At 46.0% G+C, this 27351-nt stretch overlaps 2 protein-coding genes across 2 annotated transcripts in view; both read left to right on the top strand.

Annotated features, from left to right (window-relative positions):
• The window catches only part of Sik3 (Salt-inducible kinase 3), a 122740-nt gene extending 108769 nt beyond the window's left edge, over positions 1-13971 (top strand). The window contains exons 14-15 of the mRNA XM_050178975.3: positions 5536-5669; positions 6626-13971. Of these exons, the coding sequence (XP_050034932.1) occupies positions 5536-5669; positions 6626-7783 (1292 nt within the window). The 3' untranslated portion in view covers positions 7784-13971. The remainder of the gene's footprint in view (positions 1-5535; positions 5670-6625) is intronic.
• Positions 13972-16450: 2479 nt separating this feature from the next.
• The window catches only part of CdGAPr (GTPase-activating protein CdGAPr), a 269494-nt gene continuing 258593 nt past the window's right edge, over positions 16451-27351 (top strand). Inside the window, exon 1 of the mRNA XM_050178971.3 lies at positions 16451-16603. The gene's annotated coding sequence lies outside the window, so the exon portion shown is untranslated. The remainder of the gene's footprint in view (positions 16604-27351) is intronic.

The raw sequence follows: 27351 nt of genomic DNA, 5'->3' as shown, positions 1-27351 counted from the left end.
TTTGATGTGAAAGTTCTGAGCTCTGGATGGCAGAGCTCCATTCTTCTTCTGTGATGCGATTGGGTCCCTGCAACGAGGGGCATCGCCAGAGCATGTGTGCGAGATTGCTAACAGCCCCACAGTCGGGGCAAGCAGAGCTAAAAGCCTCTGGAGTGATTGTGTGGAAAAGAGCCAGGTTTGGATAGCACTTAGTCTGAAACATGCATAAAGTGGACGCCAGAGGTCTAGCCAGTTTGCTGTGAGGGGGAGGATAAGTCCTACCCAGGTGATAGTGCGTAGTAATTTCGCTGAAAGTAGTGAGAGTGTCCCGAAACTCGAGAACCCCAGAGTTTGAGCTCGATCCTGCTCCTGCGCGGTGGGTTAGTGCGCGCGCTTGGGAGTGGGCGATGTCATTGAGATTGGGAAACGAGTCAAGCTGGGGTTCGAGGGGAGCCGGAAACCACGTGATGGTGTGCGGAGAGATGATCTTGTTCTTGAGAATCTTGTGAGCCTCCTCAGCGATGGATCCTGAAGCGAAAGCCCTGACCACCGATCTCGAATCAGTGAAGATTTGTGATGTTGTCTAGGAGTGCTATAGCAACTGCGACCTGCTCCGCTCTGGTTGGTGTTGAGGGAAGCCGCATTCGCTATCTGTCCGTTGTCATCAACGAGGGCAATGGCGAAGTTAGACGACTGTCCATATTGGGCGGCGTCGACAAAACATGCCGAGTCGGGATCGTCCTTGGTACGCTTGAGGAGGGCGAGGGCTCTTGCCCTGCGTCTGCCTACGTTGTGTTGAGGATTAACATTACGGGGAAACGGTGCAACTCGTATGTTGTTCCTTTGATCTTCTGAAATTTCATATTTCCGCTCTTCCATGAGGATAGGGTTGACCCCAAGAACCGCCAGGATCTTCTTTCCAGCCGGGGTGCAGGATAGACTCGGCCTTAACAAGAGTTTACGTTTTTAAGATCATCACAGCACATGTGCATGGCAAACTTTTACACCTCACAGAAAAACAGTAACCAATTACAATTACAGCCCCACAAAAGTAACTGAGCATTTACTATATAGTAATCGATTACTTTAATGTTACTTTCCACCTTACTTTTCTTAACTTTGCACGAATACAGTAAATAGAAAAAACTGGACTGGTTCTTTCGATGCGTCCTATGCAGTCCTTCACAAATAATTTTCACTAAGAATTGCTTTAAAAATGTCTTTTCGGTAATCTTCCCTCGTTTTCTTGTGGAGAGACCTGCAGCAACATTGAAAAATAGATAGCTTAACTTTTTCCGTACTGCGCCCATTGTGCATCGTTGGCCAGTTAATGATGGTTTGAAACGCTGCTTTCGAGACCTTCCGCGCCACTCATGGACACACTGCGCTATTGGAGGTGAAGGAGGAGACCTGTGTTTTATTTTCTATGCAGTTTGTTTTTTTCCCACCAGGCAGTGATTTTTGGACGCGCTTTGAAGTTTTGTGATCGTCAAAGTCGAAAGCAAGAATGGCTGCCCGCTATAGAATGTTTGAAATGCCGCTTTCGAGACCTACCGTGCCACTCATGAACACACTTCGCCATCGGACGTGAAGGAGGGGAACAATAATTTTGTTTTCTAAGCAGTTCAAATTTTTCCCAAGAGGCAGTAATTTTTGAACGCGCTCCGAAGTTTTGCGATCGTCAAAGTTGGAAGCAAAAATGGCTGTCTCTGAGAGCGGCAGGCATTGGCAAATATAATTTTATTATATGAGAGAAGCTCTAAGGTCGGACTTGCAAGAGAGGGGCTCAAATCTGAAAGCTTCCATGTTTATGTGATCGAGGCATAGCTGCTGTGCACTGATAACCCATGTACATGTTTGCATCCCTGTGTACACTATAGTTCCCACAAAATTGAAGTGCTCGTATCTGAAAAATCTAACTTGTTACATGTAATTGATTACCGAAAAAAGTTATTGAAGTACAGTGAGAATTAAAGACTAAACAAAGTAATTGTTGAATGACAAAATTACCAAAGAACGAAATTGATTACATGTGATTAATTACATGTAATTCGTTATGTACAAGTCTGGTACATGGGGATGAAGAAAGAATAGACAAGAGAGAGCGCTCTGTCTTGTCTATTCTTTCTTCTTTCCCATGTATCTGCACTACAAACGTCTTAGTAATAGCAATGTACAATTTGTACACCTAAACCTGTGCTTTGTACATATACCCACATAAGTTTTCAGAAGGTGTATGTGTAAATGTGCATTATGCTTAAGGGGGAAAACAAGGTTGCCTCGTGAGGGCGTCTGCATCAGCAGGCGTTTGGTGTGTTGTGACACCACATACCCGAGCTCACGAGGGTTGGACCCTCCCATGTCTAACCGTGCGCGGCTTAGCCATGTCTGGGGAAAGGGGGATTTTGGGGGTTGAGCCGATGCCGGGTGTTCGGACCTGTAAGGCCCCCCACCGGAGGCACCTCTTTGGCCTCTGCTTCACATAGACAGCACCCCTGGACTGCCCCACCTGGGGGAAATCGGTAGTTGCCGTTTGCTGTCTCTCTCTCTCTCTCTCCAACCTTCGTCTTTCTCTCACTTTCCACCTTTCCTGTCTTCTCCTGGCTTCCCTTTACTTCCAATTTTTCCAGGCAACAAGGGTTAACCTTGTGTGAATAGCCAACCTAGGTTATTTCATATTTGGTTATAATGATAACGTACAGCTGACACTTGCAGGACCTGTTTTTACAGTCCCTGTAGCGTCCCCTTGTAGGGCTCCACGGTGGGTGGCTGGCGTTATTGCCGAAAACTACACATTCCCTTATGGATAGTTCCTTCCCTCCACTCCCTGATCGCCCTCAGAAAAGAGGGCGCACCGATGAAGTTTTCCAGTTTTTTGGTCGGCAGAAAGAATCCTTCCCCCATTTCCGTGTCATTCATTCTGAAAAACCAGATAAACCAGTTTGAACAATTTCGCCCTTCCTTGTTTCCAAGTCATTGACTGAAGTGTTTGGTCCAGGTTATAAGGCGTCGAGGATGGCAAGCGGTGATCTGCTCTTGGAGCTCCATCATCAGAAGCAGTATGAGAAATTACCAAAACTAGTGTCATTTGGGGAAACCCAAGTAATTGTAACCCTGCACCGCATGATGAACACAACCCGGGGCGTTGTCTCGGACGATGACTTGCTGGAGCTCACTGAGGCTGAGCTCTTGGAGGGCTTCAGTGACCAGAATGTTATCAATGTCAAAAGAATTAAGATGAGGCGTGACAGCAAAGAAATCAAAACCAAGCACCTGATACTGACATTCGGCTCAAGTGTTCTGCCCTAGTCTGCAGAGGCCGGGTACATCAAGCTTCGTGTTAGGCCATATGTGCCAAATCCCCTGAGATGTTTCAAATGCCAACGTTTCTGCCACAGTTCACAGAGCTGCCGAGGCCGCCAAACCTGTGCTAAATGCAGTGCCCATGAACATACCTCTGAATCTTGCGAGAACACACTCCACTGTGTAAACTGTCATGGGGAGCACGCCGCGTACTCACGGTTGTGCCCATCCTGAAAAAAAGAAAAAGAAATTGTCACAATCAAAGTCAAAGAAAATATATCTTTCAAGGAGGCACGTAGGCGGGTGTGATACCTGCCTAAGAGCAGCTTTGCCGATGTGACGCGTCAGGGGGCAGCGCCGCAACGGCCTCCCGCGGCTGTCCGGTCCACACACAGTGAGCCGGCGGTGATGCCATCCGGCCCCTCGGCGGCTACAGTTTGTACTGTTCCACCACCCCAGAAGAAGGGACCATCGACCTCCGGGCAGGTGTTCTCAAAGGCCTGGTCCAACGTGCCGAGGCCTTCACGTCAAACACAGCACTCGGAAGAGCACATGTCTAGCGCCTCGCAAGAGGCGATGGACACAACAACCAGCCAGACGGCGCCACCAGCGCCTAAGGAGCGGCGAGCCTCTTTCGACCGCCCCAAAAAAGACAAAACTCGCGTCATGGCGCCTCGAAAGGGCCCGTGAGTTAATCCTCCTTTCTTAAACACACAGCATTAAACACATTTAGCATAGTGGATACACAAATACTACAATAGAATGTTAGAGGACTTCTTCATAACCTTGATGATAATAGATAACTCCTACACAGACACAATCCAAGGTTGCTGTGTGTTCAAGAGACACATGTGAAACCTACTAACACTAATTTCCTTTGTAATTACTCTATCTTTCGGAATGACCGCGACGAGGCTACCGCCTCTGGCAGTGTAGCAATAGTAGCCCTCAAATCTGTCGCTTGCTGACCCGTCACCCTTAACATGCCCCTTGAGGCAGTGTCATTTCGAGCCATTCTTTTTAGTAAATTAGTAACTGTGTGTTCCATTTATATACCACTGAACCAGCGTCTAGAAAAAAACTGATTTTTATAACCTCATTGATCAGCTTCCAGAGCCTTACGTACTCGTGGGAGATTTTAACGCTCATAACACGATGTGGGGAGACACGCGACGCGAGAGGTCGACTCATTGAAAATTTCCTTTTAACCTCCAGTGCGTGCCTGTTCAATAAGAAGGAGCCGGCCTATTACAGCACACAACACAACTCATATTCATCGATAGATCTAGCAATAGGCTCTGCTTCTCTTCTGCCTCATCTGGAATGGAACGTGATCAATAGTCCTTTTGGAAATGACCACTTTCTATAACTTTAAACTTAATAATGCAGCATGACAACCGTCCCCGTGTTCCCATTTGGAAATTAGCATCGGCTGACTGGGAGCATTTTAAGGAATCAACTCATTTAACACTTGATTTTATAAGCAATCTTAGTATAGATGATGCTGTCGCATATATTATGGCTTTTATTTGTGATGCTGCTGAAAAGTTTGTCCTGCAAACCAATGCTGATTCACTTAAAAGACCTGTTCCCTGATGGAATGAAGACGGTAGAGATGAGCGAAAGAGGCAGAATAAGGCATGGGGCATATTGTGCAGATCGTCGAATACAGAAAATCTCTTTGAATTTAAACACGTAAAATCGCAGGGAAAGCGGATCCAACGTCAGGCGGAGAGAGAAATTGGCAGTTTGTGTGTGTCCTATGTTTCGTGTTGCATTGATAATTTGGTGTACCCTAACACAGTAAATGGGGCTTAGTAAAATTTTTAAATAAACATAAATAAGTATGTAACTTTTGGTGGTCTGCGCTCACCACGAAATTATTTAACACGCTCTATACTGTTACTAGTACTTGCACAACGCCCCGTGAGGCTCTATGGTGAGCATTTCGGCCACAATAACTGCATGGCTAATTGTGGGGCACGAAATGTACTAATTTGAGCTGGGCTGTGCCACAACAAATACACACAGCAAAGTGTGGTTGCCAGCGCCAATAAAAATAACGCAATCGGTCCAATTAGTTTCTGTCAAGATACATAATTGAGACCTATTAAAGCCATTTAATGCCAACTGTGCTCTTGAGCCATAAGGTCAACTGGAGTGAAAACATAAATAAACAAGAAAAAGTCTGACTTCTTGACGTAGAAAGTGCAATTTCGCATTGGTCATGTGGTTCATTTATGTGCATTTCAGTGCCAAGGAGAGCAAGTGATGGCTGCCCCTCTGTGAGCCCCCACCGGACGCAGCTTGAGAGGATCTACAATCAAACTGTTGCGGAAAACAAGTGCATAATCAAGGCCCTTCAGCAGGAGTGTCAGCAGCTGCAGGTACTCATCTGTCATGTGTCCTGTATGCACCACACAGTCATATATGTATAACAAGCGGAAGAGTGTTGGTGTGGTTCAGCAATGAATTTTATGGCTACAACTGGGCAGTGTGACAAAACACTGGCAATAGCAGGGGGACAAAAAAAATAAATAGGACGTATGTGCTCTATTTCTTTATCTCTCTCCTTTTGTCCATGTTTATGTCCTGCTGCCCATGTGTAGATGTGAACTTGCCAACTTGCCACACATTTCAGCCAATCTGTAATGACTTTGACATGTGTTAAGTTGTGATGAAATGAACTGGCTACCCAATGTGCTTTTGCACTTCTCCAAGTTGGTGTACTGCCGCAGAGTTTTCCTTTTGTTAAAGTACGGTGTTCAACAGAATTCTGTCTAGTTATAACATGTTGCTAAGAAGGTGGAATCGCTGTCACTGATGTGTGTCATTAATGGAACTTGAAGGAAACAGTGCTGAAAAACAGGATGATGATGAGAGAAGACATACACGGAGCCGTGTTTGTCTCGTCTCATAATCATCCAGTTTCTTAAGCACTGTTTCTTTCAAGTTTTGTAATGTACCAACCAGCTGAATTGAACATGCTACTGCATGTCCTTTATGATGAAATTTTCTTATTTTTACAAGCTCCTTGATCATGTCTCTATAGCCTCAAGTTGAATGTGAACGGAATTATAAAAAAGTGCATGGAAAGATCTGGTTTACAAAATTCAAACTAGTAATGTGTGGCACTGAAAATAATTCTTATCCTTTGACATTTCACTTGGATCAGTGATGACAGGAGGTCCAGATAAACAGCATTAGTGTGTTTATACGCTTTATAGTAGCACTTCTTTCACAGCTGTCTTGGTTTGTTCAGTCAGCAGCCATTGCCTCTCTTTATTTTCTTATATTGTTGTTTCAGAGCAGATGATAAGCACTGATGTTGATACTCGTGCAGAGGCATTGTTGTCCCATGGATGCCCAGCAGCAAGCCGAAATACAACGGCGGCATTCCCTGCATGTCCAGCAGATGGCACATCTACAGCCGTCCCTGATGGCTTCGTCAGTTTCATCACCGCCTTCCATTGCCGGGTCGCCCATACACCAGAGTCCATCGCATGGGGCCGGGCCGCCGAGCCCTGCAGCCACCCTCTCACAGCACTTGCAGCGGCTTCACCTGCAGCGTCAGGGCAGCCCCGTTGGCTTCTGCCCTGACCCATTTGCCCCTGACCCGCTGGGTCCCGGCGGGTCGCCACCCTTGGACACCGGGGGCACGTCCCCAGGGGCATCGCCCCCATACCCATGCGGCAGCGCATCCCCACAGGGCGCACCCGGGGCCTCGCCGCCCCCTTTCTCAGACGCAGCCCACCCACGACTGCAGAGCCTTGTGGCTCAGCAGCTGGCGCGAAACAGCCCGCCGCCGGTGTTTCCTAATCTGGGCATGATCCGCGAGGACTCCACCGAGAATGGCGGCTTGGGCCCACTCCAGGTGCCCTGCCTGCGGCCCGAGATCGTGGTCAGCCCTGCTGTGTTCGAGCCATTCCCAGGTAGCAGCCGAGGCTTCCCACCACACATCAGCGTGACAGACGAGCTGGGCAAGGAGGTTCTGACGTCGTCCTCATCGTCCACCACATCTCCCTCGTCGTGCTCGTCCGCGACGGCCTACTCCGAGGCCTCACTGCTGCCCCTTGACCTTGCCTACTCACCTGTGCGTTGGCAGGCGACACCGCTGGATGAAGTGCCCATGGCAGCCTGGGCACTCCCACCATCACCTCTGCATGCATGCTGTGGTGAAGCCCCTCTGCAGAAAAGCCCCAGTGGGTCTTTGTGCCTGTTGCTTGGTCGAGGCATCTCACCTTGTCGAGGCACTGGCGGTGACCTGCTGCTAGACATCCAGCGGCGCTTGGATGCACATGCCCCTGAGCTGCCACTTGTCCTACAGCCGTCGGAGCGGGGGCTGGCACTCAAGCACCCAGCAGCCGGTGTTCAGATAGAGCTGGAACTCTGTGACGGGCCGCACCCAGATGAGTGTGGCCTTAAGATGCGCCGCATTTCAGGCGACAGTCTTCAGTACAGTGAGCTGTGCCAGCGACTCGTGGCGTGCATGAACATGTGATCTCGGGACAGCCCACCGCCGATCTAGCGGCGCTGCCAGTGCCTCCGTGCGTGTCTGTGCTTGTCCGTGCCTGCCCTCCAACCCAGTGACTACCCATGGCTGCACCAGCACTGAACTGTTGAGACTGGGTGCTAGCCATCTGGCTGACCACACGGGTCTGTCATTTGTCGCGTCCTCGCTGGCCAACCTTTTTTTCCATGGCCACCCTTTGGGATCATCGTTTCACTCAGAAGGGCTCCTTTTTGACAGTACTGAACCAGCCTATCGAAATGGCCCCTTACCTGAAGATTGCAATGTGATGTCAGAAGGATGCCGAATAACCTTTCCTGTGTTTTTATGATGTGTGTATGTGCTCAGGGGTACGTGTGTGTGTGTGTGAATGTGAATACAAAAGGAAGTACACTGGTGGTGTTTATTAAGTTCAGTCTTTTGTTTTAGTGTCAATTCAAATGACTTACGACTGGGACAAAAACCATGATGTCTATTTTTCATGCATTTTTATTTCTTGCGCTAAGGTAACAAAGCAGTAGGTTATAACGTTCAAAGGTGGCCGTGAGGTTGGAGAGAGAATGACTGTTATTTAACATCTTTCTTTTTGTTTTATCTGAAAATATTTGTCTCCAGGCAGTACTTTTTTTTCCTTTGTGATACAGTAGAAGGCAGTGTGGGAAAGCCCACCAGTGCAGGAAATGCAGTGAAGGAAGCATGTAAATGTTTGGTGTGAGCAACATTAGCGTGGGCATATGCAATACAACCCTCACTGTTTGGCGAGGTAAAGGCCATAAGTGCGTGGCAAACAGGTTTGCCATATGAGTAAGCTACGCTACGATCGTTTATTAACTTTTTTTGTATTAATGCAACGAAATTGACAGTCACGAAGAATAGGACTGGGAGGGCTTATGCTAGAACAGTAATAGACGACTGTGTTTAGATTTTCATGTTTGCACTTTTTTCAGCAACCATAATTTGCTATTACAGCTCTAAGTAGGGAGTTCTTGATGGCTCTCTAAAATCTGGGGGCTTGGTTCTGCTTTCTCAATGCTCCTGCATGAGCTTTTCCTATTTGTGCCTTGTAACTAAATGTTAAGGCCGAACCATTCTGCAAGATTGCCACCTGGTATGGAGCTTGTAATTTGAGCGTGCAGTTTGCATATGGCTAAGGAAGAAAACCTGCTAATTTGGCACTTAATTGTGGATGAGCAGACTTGTATAAAATATTTTGAAATAATTTCTGTCATGAACACAGGCAAGTTCCAAATACCAAAGCGATTCCTTGAAGGTGGGTATCAAATATAACTGCCTTTGATCAACAGGTGTCTGAAAATTCATTGTGCACTGCTTGGATGACTATGTTGTCGTCATTTTGTAAGATGTGTTGGTATATGTTTTTGCATTAGAAGAGTATCTCTTTATAGTTAATGAGGATGTTTCAATGACCATGTCTCAGTGGATGGTTTGCTTCGTAATCAGCATCAAGAGTTACTTATCTTCCAAACTCAGTTTTATGAGTTGTGCGTGTGTGTGTGCGTGCGTGTATGTGTGTGCGTGTGTGTGTGCGCACGTGTGGTGTGTGATCATTACTAAGTGGGAAGATTATATCTTGGTAATCTGCATGAAATGAGTTTTGAGTTCATACATCATTAAAAAAAAATGGTGGCTGAATGTAACAAATGCAAGAACAATTATAGGAGAAGTGCATGAACTCTCTAAACCTTTTTATTTGCAAACTGATGCATTCAGCATATGGCTAAAGAAGCTCATGTGTGCAAAGCAGGATCAAAGGCAAGGAAACTGATGAATAGATCTAGGCGTCCCGCAAAGGATGTACGGTAAACAATCCATCATAGGTGCAAGTGATAACAATGACATATTATTAATAACCTATGGACATCCATTACGAGGACATGGATATCCTAGAGATGTTTCAAATACATTCTGCGGACATCCCTCACACAACCTTTTGGCCTCACTTTCCGTGTCCTGCAGACTTCCTTTGCATGTCCGCAATAAACATCATGGGGACATGCTGCATACATTTTACGGACATATTCCAGGGCCTTTTGCACGTTGTTCAATTGCTATAATGCTTGTTACGTTCGCAGCACACGTTGCATGGCAGATGCATGCCCACACATCAAGAACAGGTACATTGCGTGAACATCTTTGTCATGTCCATGCATGCACGTGTGCGGTAGTGCAGTATTACTTCTCATTCTTGTAGGCCTTCCGAAAAGTGCAAGTGTCATATTGAACTAACTAAAGTTTTCAAAGCAAATTATGTAAGAAAATTCGCAAAGGGCAATGTACACATGAGCTGCAGGCATGATAGTTTCGGACTGTAATTCAAACACACGAGAAAACAATTTTGTTTCGAGGAAGCCCAATATTCAAGTGTATGCTGAGAAAGGTCTTTGAGTGATATCGTTGGGACATCTTGGGTTAGATATCCAAAACTGGATGTCCAGCATATGTCCCATTTGTCTCCTAAACAGTTGCCGCGGACATTAGGGCATGATTTGGATGCCTTATGGATGAAGGGTCTTTTCTTCACAGGGATAGCATTGCTTGTGGTTCGCTGACACTCAGGTCCCGTCTCTTCTGTCAAAATTTGCCTCTTCTAGAGGGCGGGCAGCAGTTTCAAAACCCACTTTCAGAGCATTTTAACTTGTGTACACAAGCTGGGCTGGGGTACTCATCAAAAGGAGGTGGGCACCCCCAGCCGATCAGCATGTCAGCAGCAGATCAAATGGGCGTGTCCACTAAGTGGACATCTACAGAATACCAATCCAGGCTTATCCTCAAATGACGTCGTAAATGCATACCTGTCAACTCTCCAGAGTGTTCTATGAGGTTAATGAATTTGGGCTTGTTTTGCAATTTTACGAATGTTGCATCCAGCTTTACAAAAAATAAATTCTGTCTGGAAAAAATATTTACTCATTGGTCTCGGAATCTTTCATTGGAGTCTCCCGATGATTTGATTTAGTGTTAGAGGATTCTTGCTTCTAGTGAGTTTATACAGAACAAGTTCTATAAGCAGGCGAAAGCGGCAGCAGCAATGTCGATGAAAAAGTCACTATTATTTAAAAATACTCTGTTGCTTCTCAGTCTTCGCTGTTTCTTATGTGCTGTATCTAAAGGTGTCAGTATCCTTAATCATTAAGTGCATAAGGTTCATTAATAAAATGTGTACGTATCCCTCAAAAAGCATATGCTCAGGGTCGGTATTTTGTAGCTATGCCTTTTCCGATTCTATGCTTTTTCAGGCTTTTCGTGCTTGGCCAGTGGTCAGAGCGACGGTCTGCCCACATTATCAACGGGATCAGGCGGCCGTGTGTGGTGGATGATAAGAATAGCATAGAATAAGGCATAAGGCATCGCTACAAAATAGCGGCCCAGGGCAAGCTTTGAAGAAATGCCTGCTATCCCCCCCCCCCCCTTTTTTTCTTCAGTGTTGTATTCACAGGATATTACAAATATTGAAGTTTACAGGCTGGCAGGTATGTAGATATTAAGTTGCATTACAAAATGTGTAAAGAAATTGATGTCTACATGCATCTAGGCATTACTTTAATCTTGTAAGTTCGTACACATATGTTGGGTATATTGTCTCTACGCCCACAACATAAACCTAGGGCGTACCTTCGTGTCCACAGCTTTCAGGCAAAGAGAAAATATCTTGATTGCCGTCTTCTGTCAGTAGCATTGAATCATTGGATCATGATGTTTATTAACTGCCCTCTGTCGGAGTAATGCTAAGCCATGCGTTCTAGGCAAGTTGTCACATGCGAATTTTATAGCTTTGGATGAACTGCTTTCCTGCATTAGGTGACATGCTGTTTCTGAGCGGTTATCTAAGCAAACTCATGAAAAGCCAGCACTGCAGAATTATGCAGCAACAAAGCGAAGCTGGGTGTTCTAATTACATGTGTGGTTGTATGCAAAAAAGATAAAGTTATTATGGCATTCAAAAGTTATTTTCAGTGTTCATTGAACATCTGTAGACTTGTCTATGGACAGGTGAAATGAATTGAAAAAGATTTAAAAGCACTGTGCAGCTTTTCACCGTATCCTACTGGTAAGTTGCGTTAGCGCTAGCATCACTGTGCAATGAGTAGGTCAGAAAAACTGGATAAAAGATACAATTTTTTTGGCGGTTTCATCTAGCAGTAGTCATCCTTGCCTGTTGCAATGAGAGTTTCTAGTTTTGAAAGACATTTGTTGCCATTAAAACTGTGACCACACGCGAGGCGTAGAGACACTGCACCACAGCAAAACCTTATAACAAATGATGTTTACTTTGTTGAAAGGCACAGACTGTGTTTATCACTAAATCGGCAATAGTGCTTGCTGCTAAGTGGATGCCATTGTGTCATTTTGGTCGTTGGGTCTACCCAAGGGTGCTTCATCCTGTAGACGAAGCACGGCGCCACCTGAAGTGGTGCACAGGGGAGGGCACAGTGATCTTCGGAACCGCACTGAAAAACTGATGTGGTAAGTTTTTCCGTTGCCTAAATTTAGTTCTAGAGTGGGCACAATGATTTCACCTTACCTGGGGTGACAAAAATGTGTTGGAAGTGCTGGTGGGTCTGTTTCCTTTGCTATTGCCATTCTGAACATGAATGCTGTTGCCTATTTGTCGCGTGCATTTATCCAAAGATAAACTAGTTGAGAGCACGCATTTTGTCCTACTGCCTTTCGTGTACTTGTCCTGTTAGCTACGCTAATTTTGTGTGATGTGTGCACCAACTAGCTGAACAACTGTTATGCAGGTTTGACAGGAAGCACTTGAGCTTTTGTAGTATTTGTGCAAGTGTTTTGTTATGTGGCACCATTTCAGCTGTGAAGGTACATACACATTTAGTAATGTTTAAGTTCTCAATGTTGCTTAGTTGTGCGCAAAGCAACTGTGAATAATGGGGATTTAACATGTCTGCATACACTGTGATCTGCTCTGCAGCACTCGTTATCGGTATTTTGGGGTATTCTGTCTTTAGAAGTGTGCACCACTAGGAATACCTGATTCAGACTGTAAGCCAACTGTTCTTATTTTTTTTTTTTCACTCCTTTTTACCTCAACTAACATTTGCGTCCTGCAGAATCAGCATGAAATCATTGAACAGAGTCTGTGAAGGCAACAGTGTTGCAGAGTGTCCTTTCCGGATTCCTGTGGGTACAGCCGAACCTTCTTATGAAAAAGCCGCATTCAACACGAAAATATTTTCATTACAAATGCATTATTCGTTATACACATATATTTGTTACACACTGATATCAGCAAGGAAAATTTTACGATTTACTTCATTGTAATCTGTTATTCGTTATAACCACATTCATTATATCGAGCTTTCTCTGTATAATTTTCTACCCAAGAGACAGCGTGTAGCTACCTGGTAGTCAGTTCGTGTTTCCTGTGCATAAGCTGTCAATTTGTTGCTCTGTTCGTTTAGAGGGTACATATTGTCGATGCAAACCATTCCCAAACTCCCTGCTGTTCTTGTTGTGTAAATAGATGACGACGAAGAAAAAGTGGATGCTGCATAGTCGCAAGGTTTGTATAAAATGGGAAGACCTTCTGGCAAGTTCTTGCAGGAAGTTTGTGTACAGTTGCTACTACCTGATGTCATTTTCTAGACATACCACGCCTATTGACCAATCTTTCCTGTAGATTGGCCGACCAAGGTACCCCCGTGTCGTTGGCCACCATGTATTTACTGACAAGAAACCCAAGACCTTTTTTTTTTCTTTAATGCTGCGGGTAATCGTCCAGCCAAAACAATGTGAAATTTGGAATCATCTTTCCCTATGTGTTTAACTAACTCACATGCGTCGCAAACTTGCAGCCAATGCAGACTTGAGTTTACAGAGGACTTAAGAGAAGCTCAACTCATGGTGACAGGCAATTTGAGGGTTGTTTACACAGCAACTCTGCGCCAATGTTTTAACCATGCAATTTCTGTACAGCATTGGTAATAGTTGAGGTAGTTACTATGGCTCCAACTGTTTGCACGTAAAAGATTTCAGTATGCCACCAGCTGCATTGTCGGGAGTTTTGTTCATGTTCAAATAAAAAAAAATCTGCTTGGATAAGTGCTCCACCTTGGCCCAATGCCAGTGGGGATAAGGACTTCAAAGTCATTGCAATAATGGGTGCCATTAAAAGGATCCAATAAAATATTTATTGATAAGTTGTTGGCGTTCACTGTGCAGTACTTTGAATGGCCAATATCTCTTTCTTTATTATGTCCACAGCTGGTTCATTTTTTATGTGACGGAAGTACGTTGCACCTGGAATGTGCTGTTACATGTTCACATTTTCTTTTAATGTTGCAGCAGGTACAACATAAAGTTTGCATACTCTGTGTTAAAAATAATAAATTTAGTGTCAGATAATTTGCAGAAGTTGACATCACAAATGCAAGCCCCACGCCACACAAAAGCAGGTCTGCAGTGCTATCATGGCCTGTAGTATTGCACAGAACATACCAAGAACTGGAAAAATTGTGGGGATGTCTCAGTGAGTAAAAAAGAAATGGCAACAATTGCGAACATAAGCATATGTTGCCTAGCTTTAAGCATTGAGCAAGAAGAAAAAGGGCTTAATAGATACTGATGGGCTAGTTAGTGTGCCATGATACTGAAGCAGTAGTAATTCAGTGCCTGTGCATGGCCTTTTTATGTGTGCGTGAGTGTGTCGGAATTAGGTGCGCTGCTTTAATATCAAGGAAAAGAGGATCCAAGGGCTCTAGTCCTCCTTTCTTTCATTTTTTTTATAGAACACAACTGACAATGAAGCCAGAGAAAATGGGAAATTAACTTTTTTCAGTAACAGTTAAATTCCCCTGTGCTTTCTCTGGCGCAGTGAAGAACCTGTGGCAAGTTGTCACTTCAACTACTTTCATTTCTTTTTTCTTTAATATTTTCTACATCTTATTTCTACTTCTACATAATATTTTGTATTTTATTCCCACAAATATAACAGCAAGTGTCCTTATGCTTTCTCGGTCTTCATTGTCTATTGTCTTGATATGGTTGTAGTTTTAAGCATATTTTAGGGTGTGAAGTGAACGTTCAGGTTTAGGAAGACCGTGTTCAAGTTACAGATATATGCGAAGAAAAAAAAATAGCTAGTACAATAATAATAAAGACTCATCTCGGCATTTGTGAACTGGTAGGATCTGCGTGCGCGCTTGCCGACGCCCTCGATTGGGCTTGCTAGTAGGGCGTGCTTTTGTTTTAAAGGCGAAGCATTTGTTCCCAATAGAACTGCTAATTAGCGTGGTCATGTCAAAACAAACGCGCTTGAAGCTCTCGGTGTATAGGCTAACACTGACAGACTCCACGTATGCCCCATAGATCGGAAAATTACTCGGACATTAATCCGCTGTCGGAAGTTGACCGACCAGGCCATGCAAAGCAGCACGCGGCTCCATGGTAGCTCTTGAGGATGAGGCATCGAACATTCCAGTAACAAAAGCCAGCAGTTTTCGAGCTTACTGCAAGAACGGGCCGCTAAAGCGCCAAGTACAAGGGCACCATTGTGGACAATTAAGGCTCCCGCGTGTCTTTTGTTCTTCCTTTTAATCTTGTAGTGTTCTTATGTGGTAGGTGCCGGTATTTTTAGAAACCAATTGCGCCATTATCAATCCCGACCAGACGAACTTCCGTCATACCCTAGATTCCGCATGTACTCTGTTCACTTCAAGGTGTATGCATGCTCAGCACGGGGTGGACTTCAGCTGCGTGGCACTGCCCTCTACAGCGTAATAGATTTGGCACTACGCGAATCCAAATGGCAGGTGTCAAGACCACATGTCTGCCAACTCGTGAAATGCTTGGCGATGCAATCGTAGAGACGGATAAGAGGTCATCAATGGTGAAGGCCAGCGGGACCGCGGGTGTAACATTTCGTCGCTGATCGTTTGCACCAGTATTCCCAAATAAAAGCAACTAGTAAGTTCCTGAATTAAACTACTGCAGATTGAAGGCTATAACCATATATGTAGCACTTCACTGTCGTCGGTGAAATTAATGTACCTTATTGACGTTGCGTATGAATTTCGTTGATGTTTCGTAGCTTCCAGAGCACTGCCGGAAATGAGCTGAAGATAACAGAAATGGGATATAACACATTGCCATCATTATAAGGTGATCTGATTCTCACTGAAAGAATTCTTGAGTTCTTACAACTTTAAGGCAGAAGTGCAAATGCATATTGACAAATTACAAATGAATATCTTGCCTCTAATAAATATTTGTTCCTTTCGTAGAAGAACAAGCTTGGTAGTTCATATTCGGAACCAGATCACTCTTGATCAACCTTGTTGGTTTGTTGTTATCATCATGAGGTAGTAATATCAACTGCATTCACTGCAATAATACTTGGTTCACATGTTCACAGGAGCATCATCTACAGATCAGGAGTGTCCGTCTTTATAGAGAGCGCTGTTCCTGGTATCTGCACCGAAATAGTTGCATTAACAAACTTACAGGCTTGGTATCGGAAAGACAACGCAGCGGCAACTTGTGAACAAAGTATTAGCGGCCCTGCTTTTTGCAAGGTTTGAAACGCGCGCTGCTGGCCACTTTGACCAATGGAAGTGCTCTTCGCGTATGCAGCTGCCGACGCCAGGGCGGGGCGGCGCTGCAGTGTCTGTCATGGCGGCCGACCCGCGGAGCGAAGCAGGTTGGTTAGTTGGCAGCGCGGAGTACGCGGCCGAGTTCGTTAGACCTACTTTTGAGTTGTGTGAGTGCCGTTTCTTGTGAAACACGTTGTGGATTGCGCCGGAGGCATGGAGCAGAAGAGAACAGAGTGACTCGGTAAGTCGTTCTCTTTGAGAAAAAAAAAAGTATTTCCAGGCGTACTTTTTTCGGGTTTGAAAACATCGTGGTCATTGATCTGCTAACCTGACCCATTATTGCACAGCAGTGAATATAGATCAAAAGCACGTTCACGTTGGTGCAGATAGTTCTGCTTCTGGGCACGACTTGTAGCACAGTGCGACCAGTTGGACACCTTAGTTGAACCTTATTGTGATTAGTTGTAGATATTAACGGGTTACTTGGCGAGTCGTACTGGACGGAGTGCGCGCACTATTTTCAAACATGGGATAACCGCGTGCGCTCGCGTTGAACTTTCCGTGTTCGTTGCCCTGCTTCAGGCAAACATCGGACTCCTTCACTTATTAATTTGACCCTTTTAAAACTTTTTATCGCTGCAGTAACTTGTTTTGACGGGGTCACGCTGCTGCTTCACGCAGCAACGTTCATTTGCCTCGATCAGTAAAAGATGAGTCGAAATAATCGGCGTCACGGGTCACTTATCACAATGCATTTCCACTGTACCGCGATCATGAACGGCGCATGATAGCCGAACTGTACATTCTCTTGTTCAGTGATTACAAATTCGCGATCTCTGCAAGGCGTGGTGAGCCGGAGATGTTCACTCGAGATCCGTCAGTAATGTAGAGCTCTGCGGCGAGTCTTTCCTTTTGCCCCAGCATTGCGCTCACGCGATACCGCTGGCGCAAAGCTGATCCGCTCATCTCGCTCGTAATTTGTGGCGACGGCAGATTTTAGCGTGAAATGTTTAAACCGAGGGCATCTTCACAGTTTGTCGAGGAGCCTCTAGCACGCTTTTTTTGCCGGCGGCGCCACGGCTGGATGTGCAACGTTTTGTCGTCCGGAACTCGTTTCCGCCACAAGTGGGACATACGCCTGTGACGAGGTGTCGGTGGATGACGGCGTCGGTGGATGATAATAACTGAAGGCCACTTTGAGGAGATTCTGACGCCTACTTTCAGTGCGCAAGTATATCACGCGTGACAATAAGCCGGGATAGGCTATCTGGTCGACTGAGAGCTAAGCTTCGCGCGAAGTGCAGCGTGCATATTCGCGGACGTTTCCCTACCGCTGTGCTTTCGCTGATTTTGTTTTCTTTGGTTTGCGCGTGCACTTACAAGCAAAATGAGTCCACAGTTGATGCAAAACGCAGTATACCCGCGCACGGTACCCACAGATGCAGTGTGTCACGTTTCTTCTCGATTTCACGTTTGTGAAGACGCTTGCAGTCAAATTGAAACTGACGGGAACAGCTCATCCGAGATCTCCCTTAACTAAAGTCCAACATGCCCCTATTTCCTTTATTATTTAATTTTCTTTAATCCATCAACATGTGTAGGCGTTTCGATGCTATATAGAGGGTTCAATGACACTTCATAGAAGGTTACTTGATCCACCATTGTGTCACAGACGCTGACAGGTGGCCTGTCACTTGTGCCGACCGAGATTCGGTTGTCTCTTCTCACTAGAGGCGAGGAAAAGCAGGAACAGTTGCGCTACGTTGCATGGGTGCCACTTGGCTTTCAGCGCATGTTCGAGGTACCGTTTCGAGGTACCGTTTCGGCGTTTCGGCGGTGCCACATGGCGCTGCATCGAGGGCATACGTAATAAAATGTTGCTGTGTATCGGCGTGCCTGCACATCCAAACACTTTGATGCCGCGAATTCGTGGCCTTCCCCGTATCTGTCACTTCCTCGCCTAACGTTCCTCGCATCGTGTTACACGATACCATAGAGTTTCTTACAATAATTACTAAAGGGAACTCTGGTGCTGCGGTCGTTCAGCTACCCTAGGAATAATGGTTAATACATGGATTTGTGTGAACTTTGTGTTTGGTGCTTCGTTTGTTGCGCTTTAGCTGCCTTGATTGACCTAAATTTGAAAGCAATCTATACTTTTATTTTTGTTAATGCTGAAGGCAGTAGAACTCTGCTACCACATGTAATCGCTGCTAATTGCAGTGATTGTACTTGTCCATGCGTCCGTGGCGTAAGGGCTTCAATATCGAGCTTCTCTGCTAGAGGTCCGAAGTTCGCATCTTGCCGTCGGACAATTTTAATAATGTTTATGGATTATTTATAACGCAGTAATTTCTTGAAACTGATGAGTTTTCCAAGTCACGAAGCCGTTCAAAGCTAGAAGGAACAAGTTTAGGCAAATCTATGTACTAGCCATCATTCCAAATAGAGCGTACTAGGTTAGGGCAGTAATCTAGCTCTATGATGGGTCCCAGTTGGCTGAACCGCGCTGCAAGCAGCTCTGCAAGCGCTGCAAGCAGTATTCGACACTAGCGCTACAGTTCCCTCTAGTAATTGTATGAAACTACGGGACATGAACAGTGCAGATCACTGAACATCGCACTTACCTGAGCACTTTGTGCTGGCGTGCAGAACCAAACGAAACTGCATTTGCGTTGCAGCTTCCAGCATTACTAAATGCCAACAATAACATGATTGGTGTTATGTGAGACTTGAGTTGTCGTTCTTTTGAAAGTAATCATGGAAAGAGCCTGTTTCACATGCAGCGTTCTTCCACTGCGTTTTTTGTACATGCGAACTTAGCGTACAAGCACCAATTACGGCGGTTGCGATAGTACCTAGTAGAATTTATTCTTAGCGTTTCATCCCGCTCCAGTAAAATCAGTTAAACAAACTAGAAAATGTTTTCGTGAAACGTTTGTTGTGTTCAAACTCGTTACTCTGAAAAAAAAAAAAAAAAGCAGGCGGATCACCGTGGCGTGACGTCTCTGTCGATCCGCGTCTGTATTGGTTCCCCGTCCACGTCGCGTGTGCGATCTCGCGGAGAAGTTCAGCGCTCCGAACATCGAAAAATCGCGCGCGCGAAGTGGACGACGGCTGATATTTGCCGTACCAGAAGATTCGCAAACGCCAAATTGCACCATGTGAAAGCCTGAACGCATGCGGGGGTGCGCTTGTAGTACATGTCGATCGTTCGTTGAGAGGTGCGCGTGCTTGTTAAACCAATAAATTAAATTCTGGGATTTTACGTGCCAGAACCACGATCTGATTATGAGGAAGGCCGTAGTGACGGACTCCGGGTTAATTTCGACCACCTGGAGTTCTTCAACGTGCACCCAATGCATGGCACGCGGTCGTTTTTGCATTTCGCCCCCATCGAAATGCGGTCCCCGCGGCCGGGATTTGATTCCGGGACTTCGAGCCTAGCAGTGCCGGCGTGCTCGTGTCTTTTTGTCAGTGTAACGAAGTTCGCAGTAGCGAGACATTTGACATTTCTCCGGTGGTGTTGAGAGCCAGTGAAAAGCAGCGAAATGCGCATTAAGGCGCCTGGTAATGTCACAGCGTACAGAATTGGGCAACACAGTGAAGGGCATGCGCGGAGTCACGTGCTTCCTGATCTGGACACGTGATCGAGTTGGCATTGTTAAGAACTAAATTTGCGATAAAGCAAATCAAAGTATGGGATAGACAACCCGGAGATGAAGTCGAGTTAGGGATTCGAGACGACGGGGGCGGTACTGAGAAATGGATGCGGCATGTTCTTTGTGGAACGACGCTATCTCTTAGACTTTCTTCGTTTTCCTGTTTGGTTACTTAGACAAGACAGGGCTCTGATGCGCATAATGGCATAACGATGCGAACTGAATTGGCAAGAAAGCAAATGAAATTTAACAAAACTGCCCAGAATCGGTTTAGGGGCAGGCAGTATACTGAGAAATGTTTGTGGTATGTCGTTTCGATCCTACCGCGGAAGCTACCGTGTGGAGAAAGCCTGTTTGAACCATTTCTTGTATGTCCCGCGCTCGAAACGGATACCGTCCGTAGCCAAAACTGGAGGCACGATACCCAAGAATATGATCTGAGTAATAAATGTTGCCGTATACAATATGCATCGAGGATGCTGTTCTACGCAGCAGGCGGTAGTGTCCGTTCGTCTTCTGCGCATGCAGGCTAAACCATTTCCGGGGCGTCTTCGGTCTTAAGACTTCCGGACCCGGCAGCGACAACGGGGCGGTCTTTTAATTTCTTAATTGAGTAATAGGACGCGATCAGCGCCCGTTCCCTCTATCCCCACGCTACGCCCCGCTGTCGCCGGCAGGGCGCCCCCGCTTCCGCTGCAGTCGTTGCATTTGTCTATCTGTGTATATTTCGAGCAGTGCATGGGGGTTGAAGAAGACGGTGGTGGAAGTGTCACAGATGGATGGATCTTAGGAGCGGCCTCTTTGAAACGGGGTGGTGGTCATAGCCACCAAGTGTTTTCTTTCTTTCTTTGCTGTAGTTGTTCTCCTCATAGCTGTAACTGTAATAATGTCCATTTTCGACTAGTCGCTTCGTATAGGCGTTGTATAAGACAGCAGTTAAGCTTTACAGCGAGCATAGACGGCCTCCAGTGACTATAGAACGAAGCCAGAGGTCCACTTCTAAAGTTGCCTTCCACGGATTTCTCAGCATTTCTAGAGCGCATCGAAATGACCAGTCGAAAATCTCCATTTCGTTACTTCTGAAGTGGCGGATTCAAATCTTTGAAATAAAGAACAACAACAACCAAACAAAACACGAAACAGTTATAGCTGTATGGAGTTATCGTAGAACTCAGCGACCGAGATTGCCAGATTCTAGTAAGGATAAAGAGCCCGCTTATGCTTGCACTAAACGCATGAAGTTAATTAACAGACTGAGATAGAGATACCTATCATTTGAAAATTCAGTTCGCGTCTAAATTGCGCTATAATGCCAAGTTTGTGCGTGGGTGTGTTTCTCGGTTTAATAGGTTCATTCGTAGTTATGACAGTCGGATACACGGACCAATATTCTAGAAGCTTTCGCACTCTTTAATTATTGTCAGGTGGCTTGTGCGTAATTAGGCGGGTCGTACGCGCTTCTCACCTCGATTGGGTGAGTCCGTCGTATTCGTGGAACATATTTATTTCATCGTCGTTCGTCGCGCTCGACGGGGAGAGGAACGCCTGCCGAGGTTCGATAGCGGAAGAACCGACGGGCTGCTCTGATTCAGCCTCGTGGGGGGAAGTGAACAGGAGACGTCGTCGGGGAACGCTTCCGTCCGGGTCCGATGAGACAGGCGCATCACGTGCGCGACGTAGTACGCTGCGCCCGGCTGCTATCGGCCGCGCAGACGTCGTTACGGACGCGGAGCGGCCCAGCGCTATCGTGTGTTTGCGTGGCTAGAGCATCGATCCTCCTCCGCTGTCCCGAGATCAGTGCTCTCCCTGATAAGGAATGCTGCGGAGTGTATACGAGGAGCCCGTGCTGCCGGATAGTCGGTCAGCGGTTTGCCGAACGAGCTTGTTAATGAAAAGTCGGGCGATTGCACCGTAAGAAGCGAATTCATGTACGTATAGTTACCTATTTAGTTATTTGGGACATACTGCCAGTCCCAGTAGGGATTACTGCAGGTAGCTGTACCATGCACAATAAGTGCCATCAGGCAGCACAGTAGTTTCACAAACATCCGGTAAGTGAACACTTGTAAAAGGCTAGAACAGAAATTAACGGATTTGGTAGAATATAACACAGTGATTACGAAACAAAACAGTAACAACACACCAAAGGAGAACAACGGTGATGTACAACTTATGAACATATAACAGAAATTTGAAACAATCATTGCGTAAGCAAAGGAAGAAAAAAAGTTATACGAGAATTACACCTATTAACTTTTATTATTGGTTTAAATTTAACATATTAGTCAAATTGTTTCTGTATCTGTCACCGAGAAAGCGGTAATGAGCTGAGCAGCGGTTTCGCTAGTGTAGGCAACGTAGCCAGGTCCGCTGGTGGGTCTATAGGTCGTCTACGCATCTATTACTGGTGTCTCACGGGTACTTTTTGATCGCCATCGAGCCGTGCCGGAATCGACTTTTTTCGATCGCGATCAACAGTGACTATGCGGTCCAACAATCTGGTTAAAGATGGGTGTGGTTAGCGCACCAGGCCGCCAAGTGGCTGCAAAGCCACATACGACACCTATAGCGACACCACTTAGCAAATTTCCCTCGTGTACATGTAAAAATCGTAACGCAGGCGTTAGCATACGATCGCGATGCGCGGGTCGCGATCGACTGTATCAGGACCGAGCTAAGTGGCGATCGAAAGTGCTCGTGTGACATCGATATAATTGATTGCTTCCAAGGTTGCACCACACGTCGAAGCCCTAATCAAGCAAACTAATATGTTTTCGGCCTCTATAGTGCATTCTTCCCGATTTGTTGTTCACATTGGAGTTTTCCTGTTCGCTTTTCATTTACTTATTGTATTTCATGGCCCTGCAGGCACTGCGGATAACAATGGAGCAAGAATTTCGGGGCGCGCGAGATTGGGGTATCGGTGATTTGTGCAGGTTTGATTGTGAATCATGTGATTATCTCTGTACAATCCGCAGTGGCTATGGGATCCGGTTACGCTTCTTCTTTTTTTCTGTCACTTGTTGCCGCAACACGTTTTTATCTCTCAGTGTTTCTAATTAAAGGAATGAAACCATGATTGAATATTTTTTTTTTAATTTGAAGTGGAACCATTGAGGTGCCACACCGCCAACAAAATAGAAGAGCGAAACGTTGAAGACGCTTAAATAAAGAGAAGAACATTGCGGTTTTTTTATGAAGCGAGAATCTGCAAGAAGGTAGTTACATCGTTTTTTGTGTGAAGCGCCAACCACATGGAGCGCATTTTCGACGTATCTTCGGCGTCGCGCCGCCCGGCGTCAGCTGGTCCATGTTACGTTGCTTGATAACTGCGCTGTATAATCCTGAGCGGAATGTGTGATGTGCGTCTCATGCTGTTGTTGATTAAAGCGTATACCCTTATACAGTACATCACCATTACAAGGCCCTTACGTGGTTTATGCGTGACGTTAAAATTGATGCGCATCCCGGCGCCGAAAAGGCGTCAGAGGTACGTACTCTGTACGGTTGTAACTCGATACTGGAACTGTTTGTTGTAGCTTTATTTATCTAGTTATTTACGAACTATTCTGACCCTTTACCGTAGGCTCCTAGACGAATGTGTATATTTGGGTATACGAAGTAATTAACACTAAGAAACAAGACATAGGTACGAGGCTCATACACGCTGATAGCAAATAAAGGCCTGAATTGAAGCGACAAAAGTTATACGAGGAGAGAGGGCTTTGTGGGGACGCTAACGGACCTTGCGCAACCAATATTGTAAATTTAGCTCGAACTACAAAGTTAAAGCAATCCATTATTTATCACAAAATACATAGTTCGCAAATTAAGCGCCACGATATGGGCTGAAGTTATCACATGCAGGGGGTACCAAAAGAAACTATAGTTTCTTCAATATCTTCGTGCGGTACAGTACATTAGCTTATGGCAAATAATTTTTGTCATTAATACTTCTGAGGAAGTATTGCAACTTGTGTAACCATTCGTTTTATTGTTTATTTCGCAGAATACGTTATATTTCACGCGTGTCGTAGTTGTTTAAAGCGCAGGCCACGCAGAGCGCCGTGAAACCCGCGCGTGCCTAAACCTACCTGTACAGGAATCCGGCGAACACGATGAAAGGAAGTCCCAACTGTGCGGCAGTGTCGTGACGGTGATTTCCTGCTAGGAAAATTCAGGCACAGCCGCTTACTAATCTCCGTAGGCAGAGCAGGCAAACGAGAGCTGCTGGTTTATATTAATAGTATACTGACCTGATGGAAGTCCGGTTAACCTCTTTGCACTTTCCCTGTCTGCTTCCCCCCCCTCTCTCTCCCTCGGTGTGCTAATTAATGATCCAGCCTTCACCGCTGCAAGAGAGGAGTCCTTGGTTGCAGGTTGGTTCAGAGCTCTGCAGCGCAATAAGTAACGCCCTCCCGGGCGTTATCTATTGCCTACCGAGGCGTCTGGTACACGCATTTGCCGCATGACTTACGCGATTGGTGCCCGCAAGCTTGACCGCGCAGTCGTGCTTTGCGTCCACTTCGATTAACGCGAAGAGGATGCGAGTTTGTATATATAGAAGCGGCTCTCGGAGCCGCGGAATCGGTCTGTGCGTCTCATGAATATGATTTAAGATTGTATAGACGGATATTAATTAGGACTCGTCGTGGGTGTAGCCGCACCTTTCGGCTGTGAATTACCCAGAAGCTTTCTAAATACGTTTCTTGGCGCACGCTGTTTCACGGCAAGTCTGCCAGCAGGAAGCGTCGTATGCGGCCGCGCTGGGCGCTGCAAAATTTTGTTAACTTAGCTATGTCTGCGTGAATCTATGTGAAAGAAAGAAGCCTATAGATCCCGGCGCCGCTTTCAGCAGTGCGTATACCAGCACACGGAACCAGCGTTTTCAGCGTGTACAACGTTGACGCACCAGACGAAAGCGGTCTGCCTGATCCCAGAAAGTGTTCTTCGCCAAGGGATGCGCATTTGCAGCGTTTTCATTTTCTCTCTCTCTCTCTCTTTTTTCCCGTCTCCCCGTACATTTATGCTCAATTTTTCCTGTTCTTTCTTTTGTTCCTTCGCTGACGTCCTCACTCGTCGGCGAGTGTCGGCGCCTTGGTCGTTCACCCCTGGACGCTAGCCAATGTCCCCAAGTCTGTCTCCCCGGCAGCATCAGCAACGGTGGCCGCCGCCTTTGCTCCGCTTTCTTTCATCGTCTCTCTAAGTTGGCCGCGACTGTATGTGCCGAAACCCTGCCCATGTGATCGTAAAAGAGAGGTGGGGGGAGAACTTAACGAGAGACAGAGAGAGAGAGAAAGAGGGGACATGGTAGTCGTAGTGCTGGCGTCCGTCTCTTATCGATCGAGAAACTTTGCAGCTCGACGATTTTGGTCCAGGCTCGCTTGCCGTATTCGCACCTGCAGTCGCGTGTTCGAATCCTTGCCGCTTCTGCTGTTTTGCAGCGGTGAAATCTGAAAGTGCTCGTGCGCTGTAATTTCTTTGTTTAATGATTATGCTATATATAGTATGTGCGTGACAATGTACTGATGGAACTATTGCGGCCGAAGTGGGAGCGCTGCGGTTGATGCAGGGAGGTGCCAAGAAGGCTATATAACACTTTGGAAAGGAAAGCGGCCACGCCCGATGAAAGGTCAATGTCACGGTATATCGCATCGTGGTTTGAGATGGAGGAGTGAAGCGGGTCGGGTTGCGTAGCGAGAACGCTGCAAGGAAGGGAGTGGTTGGTAACTCTTTTATGAGAGAGTAGGGGCATGTCCCGTACGTAAGGCTTGTACCCGCCAGTAGGAAGTAGGTTCACCGGGTTCGGGCACAGGCATAAACGTCTCCAGATTTTATTAAATATGCGCCTTCCCTCTTTGGTAACGATCGCAGCCGTTGATAACCTGCGGTGAAATGTTGCTGTAGTAACTGCGTCGTAAGTTCGGTTTTGGTAACGTATCATGACCGCAGTAACCATTAGCCTAGGTTCACCCAAACCGCGGTAGCAGCATGTGTAACGGTACTGTCCTGTGCGTACGCCTTTGTGTCATTCTTCCTTGTTGGTGGATGATCAGATGGATCGAAACGCAACGATCATTCCGTATGACAGTCATGGGGCCTCGCAAGGCCCGTATGCTGTCGTCTGTGAAGCGTTCTTGCTTGCTTTTTCGAGCCGTGACACAGTTCACTAGCCTATAATGGTGGGCAAGGAAGTTATGACGTCCGCGTAACCCCCATTTACCTTCTTCCCTTCCCCTCCTCGCTTTCTTTTTCTCCAGCATTACTTATTTGTTCTTTCTTCCGCATCGGTCAAATAAGTCAATCAATGAATCACTGAACTCTATTTCGCTGCTGATTATATTGAAGTGCGAGAACTACGATGCCGAGAATTCACTAGCTGGGCTGAACAACACCGAGCTGCAAGTCCTTCTTACTGAAGTTGAAATATAGCTCGAAGGCCCCCGTCTACACAGGTGGACAGAGGCGCTTACAAATAATGCCACGCGAAAGTCACGCGAATGAGCTGAAAAGGAATAAGAACAGGCGGCACTGTCTGTCGTGAGCGGTCTGACTCTGCGCTGCAGGCTGCGTATTCCGATTAATTGCTTTTTATTTCTCTTTTTTTTTTTTATATGACAGTGTGGCCGTCGGTTTCATACCAGCTGCTCCTACTGCAGCAACACATCTGGTGCCCGGACGTATGTGTAGTGTGCGCTGTTACAGTCTCGCCACGATACTATCCTGCGTTTGCGTCGATGCTGTCGCACTTCGTTGTTTCTACGTTTCCCGTTCCGCTTTTACTCCTGTCTGTGTTATCGCTACCTACTGACGTAGGCCGTCAAGATATAGTATGCGCGGTAGCACATATTTCGTTAAGCATCGTTATTGTTACTTCAGAAAAATTTGCCGCGATGCATATGTGTAATAAAATAAGATCAAGTAAAACTACACAACTATGTTTCGCTCTATAAGAGCGCTGATGTATACCGGTTGGAATAAAAAAATTTGAATACCGAGAACAGGACACGGGTGTCTTGTTAAACAGCGCGAAACCAGACGAAGCATGCAAAAAAGGAGACGTAGACAAGCGATTGTCTACGTTTCCCTATTCTTGCATCCTTTGTCAGATTTCGCGCAGTTTAGCAAGATAGAACGCCTACTAGCTCAATACCCTATATACTGCTAGACACGAACGGGCCGAACGAAACAGAGGTGAGAAGCGCTATCAGTTGACAATTTATCGCGCACAAACCTACATATGCGAAAAGAAATACGAAAATAAAGATGTTCTCGTATTCAAATAATGATTCACTGCCGCCGCTTTGTTTCTCTTTCTTCCTGTCTG

The sequence above is a fragment of the Dermacentor andersoni genome, chromosome 5, assembly GCF_023375885.2.
Source record: "Dermacentor andersoni chromosome 5, qqDerAnde1_hic_scaffold, whole genome shotgun sequence".
Taxonomy (NCBI): Eukaryota; Metazoa; Arthropoda; class Arachnida; order Ixodida; family Ixodidae; genus Dermacentor; species Dermacentor andersoni.
This window is presented reverse-complemented; position numbering and strand designations above follow the sequence as displayed.